We start from the raw sequence: 3,009 nt of genomic DNA on the forward strand, positions 1-3,009 counted from the left end.
TTATTCCTGAAATGTACTACCAGCTCATTACTTTTTGTGATGGTCTATGTCGATGATATCGTCGTCACTGGTTCTAACTCTTTTCATGTCCAAAGTACCATCAAACTACTAGGTGACAGGTTTTCCATCAAGGATCTTGGTTCTTTACATTTTTTTCCTTAGTGTTGAAGTCTTGCAGCATGCTCATAGTTTGGTTCTCACCCAAAGCAGCTTCATCGCTGATCTTCTAGAAAGATTCGGCATGCTCGATGCGAACAGTGTTAGCACTCCGATGTCAACCAATGAACCTCTTTCACTTGATGATGGATCATCATCTGCAGATGCCAAGTTATTCCGGCAGGTTATTGGTTCCTTACAATATCTAACATTCACTCGTCCAGATATATGTTTTGCAGTGAACAAACTTGCTCAGTTTCAGCATCGACCAAGCCTGAAACATTGGCAAGTAGCCAAGAGACTTTTACGCTACTTGAAGGGTACCATTACTTATGGTCTTCACTTCACGCCTGCCACTTCTTTCAAGTTGCTAGCTTACTCAGATGCTGATTGGGGTGGTATACCAGACACCAGGCACTCAACTTCTGCCTATGTTGTACTTCTTGGCAATAATCCAATAAGTTGGTGCTCCAAAAAGCAACGTACAGTTGCTAGATCGTCTACTGAAGCAGAATACAGTGTTGTTGCTTCTGCTGTAGCTGAACTTAATTGGATCACAAACTTACTGAAGGAATTGCATGTTTTCATGTCCAGTCCTCCTAAGGTGTACTCTGTGACAATATTGGTGCTACCTACTTAAGTCGAAATCCAGTCTTTTACAGTCGAATGAAGCATGTGGCCATTGATTTTCACTTCGTCCGCGATCAAGTAGAAAGAAATGAGCTTTCAGTAAGTCACATACCTACTAGGAGTCAACTTGCTGATGCTTTGACAAAGGCACTGCCTAAACGATCATTTGGACAATTCATTCACAAGATTGGCCTCAAGGAGATTGAGCCCATCTTAATGGGGCATGATAAGGATAATTCAAAGCCTAACAAATCATTCTCATCAACGTAATCCATTTACCTTAAGCTACACTAGCTAGAGTCCTAATTATAGTCACACTCAAACTCTTGTGAATATCTTTGTTGTACTTATGTATTTAGCTTGAACCCTTCTGAATTTACTATATAAATTGTACATGGTTGAGGCAATAGAAACAATCCTTTTTCCTACAAATATTAAGATTCTTTAGTAAGCATTTCATCAAGAACCTCTAAGGATCCTCCAACACTATCAGCAAAGAAAGCGATAGTCTCAAATTTAGAAACTCTATTAAGGATAGATCTCTTTTCCCGAAAATCTTAGTCAAACTAGGTTTTTGGCCTCTAGAGCCATATTTTCATGCCCAATCTTATCTTGTCAACCCATTATATAAAGATTTCAATTTCACTTTGTATGGATGTAAGTACCTTTTTGATAGCAGTCCCTTATTGCTTTAATGATGAACTAGTATTAATTTAATGAATTACATCTATTACAGATCTTAGCAATATGAAAGCCACTCATTGTGGCAAAAATGACCCTCCCATTAGACTTATCTACTACTTCAATCGCATCCCTTTGCTAGGAGATGATTTCTTGTTTATTGGCGGTATTTGATGTTCTTGAACCTCTAGCTAAATTTTAATCTCGAGTGATTTGTCCGAGAAATAATCAGGAATAAAATAAATGGTGACACACTCAGTTATTGGACCCTAATCGCCACACACGTAGGGAGGAATAAGAAAGAAAGACAAGACACATCCTATCACGCCCTCGCAGAATCACGATTATGGGAATGGCCGGCTACATAACCATAATTGAGATTCTACTACCGACGTGCACTCCATAGTCACAAGAATAACCTAAGCTCTAATACCAACTTTGTCACAACCCAATTTAGGATTGTGACCGGCGCTTAGGAGCAAGTGCTCCCAAGTAAGCCTCAACGGTAATTTTACAGAAAATCGGACAGATTTTCCCCTGTTTTTGGACCATCCCAAAAAATTTTCTGTCTCAAATCAACAACCAAACATCCTAATATCATACCAAACAATTGACAACTTGTCAATTAACCAATACAAGTCTCCACCATCACTAAACCACCAACTAACCACTAGAAATACTACTTTATCTCCAACTTTGATAAATAAGAATGATACTCAACTGTAACGACCCGACCCGTCGTATCAGGTATTATCGCCCTGTTTTCCTCATTTGTTGCTTCTTCATATTTCATTATCAGCAACGAGTGAGTTAGAGTTGAATTGAATTGGTTTGGATAGGAAATGAGACACTTAGTCTCTTTAAGGAAGGCTTAAATTGGAAAAGTCAACCGGACGTTGACTTAAGAGTTCGAAGGTTCGGATGTGATTTCCGATGATCCGGTTAGCTTCGGGAGATGATTTGTGACTTGGGAGCGTGATCTGAATTGGTTTTGGAGGCCCGGTGTAGAATTAGGCTTGAATTGGCGAAGTTAGCATTTTGGCGAAATCCGGTTGATATGTGAGATTTTGATCCGAGGGTCGGAATGGAATTCTGAGAGTTGCAGTAGCTTCGTTAGGTGATTTTGGATATGTCTGCAAATTTTCAGGTCAGTCGGACGTCGCTTGGTTGGGTTTTTGATCGAATGCGAGTTTCGGAAGTTTTTAAAGAACTTAGGCTTGAATCCGATGAGAATCGATAATTTTGGTGTTGTTTGATGTGTTTTGATGATTGGAATAAGTTTGGATAATGTTTTAAGTCATGTTGGTGCTTTTGGTTGAGGTCTCGGGTGGCCTCGGGATGATTTCGGATGGCTAACAGGGAGTTTTTGGAATTTCATACAGCTGAAGGCATGCTGTTTCTGGTATTCTCGCTTCTGCGGGTCTTGGACCGTAGAAGCGGAGCCGCTTAAGCGGAGCTGTGATCGCAGAAGCGGTCCTTGAGGGCTTGGCAATTTCCGCAGAAGCGGAAGGCAGTCCGCAAAAGCGGACATCGCAGGAGCGG

The 3,009-nt window shown here is 40.6% G+C and overlaps 1 protein-coding gene across 1 annotated transcript; it reads left to right on the forward strand.

Annotated features, from left to right (window-relative positions):
* Positions 1–178: 178 nt before the first annotated feature.
* LOC109222208 (uncharacterized mitochondrial protein AtMg00810-like) lies at positions 179–796 on the forward strand (the record flags this gene model as incomplete). Its single annotated transcript, XM_019386587.1, has 1 exon — positions 179–796. A coding segment is annotated over one exon (618 nt), but the record flags the coding sequence as incomplete, so codon positions are not given.
* Between the last annotated feature and the right edge of the window lie 2,213 nt (positions 797–3,009).

The sequence above is a fragment of the Nicotiana attenuata genome, unplaced genomic scaffold, assembly GCF_001879085.1.
Source record: "Nicotiana attenuata strain UT unplaced genomic scaffold, NIATTr2, whole genome shotgun sequence".
Lineage (NCBI taxonomy): Eukaryota > Viridiplantae > Streptophyta > Magnoliopsida > Solanales > Solanaceae > Nicotiana > Nicotiana attenuata.